The 1145-nt window shown below is 69.8% G+C and overlaps 1 protein-coding gene across 1 annotated transcript in view; it reads right to left on the bottom strand.

The window, feature by feature from the left end:
* MNEG_14996 (hypothetical protein) overlaps positions 1–880 on the bottom strand; it is a gene marked incomplete at both ends in the record, with an annotated part of 2164 nt that extends 1284 nt beyond the window's left edge. Inside the window, 2 exons of the mRNA XM_014036533.1 lie at positions 318–427; positions 797–880. Of these exons, the coding sequence (XP_013891987.1) occupies positions 318–427; positions 797–880 (194 nt within the window). The remainder of the gene's footprint in view (positions 1–317; positions 428–796) is intronic.
* Between the last annotated feature and the right edge of the window lie 265 nt (positions 881–1145).

Below are 1145 nucleotides of genomic sequence, written 5' to 3'. Positions count from 1 at the left end.
TGTGTGTGTGTGTGTGCGCGTGTGCGCGTGCGAGCTCATGACTCAGGCTGCGGCGTCCCAGGCGTGCCAGACGCGCCTCCATATGGCGGATTATCCCAGCAGGCTGTGGCGCTGCGGCTACGCGCATTCGCCCGAGGGGACGGGCGTGCGCGGTGCGGCGCGGCCTGCTTGGCCCGCCCAGCCCCGCGGGGGCACGGGTCCCCGACGGCGCACGCGGGCAGAGTCCAAACCACCCTCGTCCCGCCCAAATCTAGCCCCACCCTGCCACCGTCTTCCGGGCCCCAAACACCCTTCCCCCCCAGCACCACTGCGCAGACCTGGCCTGAGGGTTGGGGCGCCAGCACTCGTCTGCCAGCTGCTTCGCCCCCGAAAAGTCGGGCCCCAGGCTGGCCGGCCACGCGGGCCGCTTGCCACACACCACGACCGCCTGCAAGGGCGCATGAGAGGAGAGGCGTTTTGGGGCGCGAATGAGGCAGCAGGGTCGAGGGCGGGGCAGGCGACGCGCCAGGTGTCGGAGGGGGGCGCATGTTGGGAAGAGGGCGAGGCAGCAGGGTTTTGGGGGGGGGGGCGAATGCAGGCGGTCGGGGTGAGGATGTGTGTACTCGGGATGCGGTATACGGGTGGTCGTAGGAGCAAGAACAGGCGTGGTGACAGGGTTGGTCAGGCAGGGCGGCTGACCAGCGGCCGCACGCAGCCACAAGGGGCGTGTGCAGCGTCTCCAGATGAGGGGAGGGGAGGTGGAACACGGCGCGTTTGTGCCCCCGCCCGCAACCCCTCCCCCACTCCATGCGCTCACGTGGCCGAGCAGCGCGTTTGGGAAGTTTGCAAACGGCCTGTCGCCCGTGAGGATCTCGAATAGCAGGATGCCAAACTGCCGCATGGGGGGGCGTCGAGGCGGGGCCGGGTTAGGTGCGCGGAAGGTGGGCGGTTAGGCCGCATGGGCGGGGGGGCGCAAGCCAGGGGGTGTCTCCGCTGCCGCGATCGGGCGGTGGCGCCTGCTCGCCCCGGCTCGTCCGCACGATTGCGATCCCGCAAGGACTCGTGTGGTCGTCCCCCGACGGAAGCCCCAGCCGCTGGCATTGATGAGGGAGCCATAGATTTGCGGTCCGCTTGTTGACGGAGTTGGGAAGGCTAAAGGCCCCCAA

The sequence above is a fragment of the Monoraphidium neglectum genome (assembly GCF_000611645.1).
Source record: "Monoraphidium neglectum strain SAG 48.87 unplaced genomic scaffold scaffold04941, whole genome shotgun sequence".
Taxonomy (NCBI): domain Eukaryota; kingdom Viridiplantae; phylum Chlorophyta; class Chlorophyceae; order Sphaeropleales; family Selenastraceae; genus Monoraphidium; species Monoraphidium neglectum.
The sequence above is the reverse complement of the archived record's forward strand: the minus strand, read 5'-3'. Positions and strand labels throughout refer to the sequence as shown.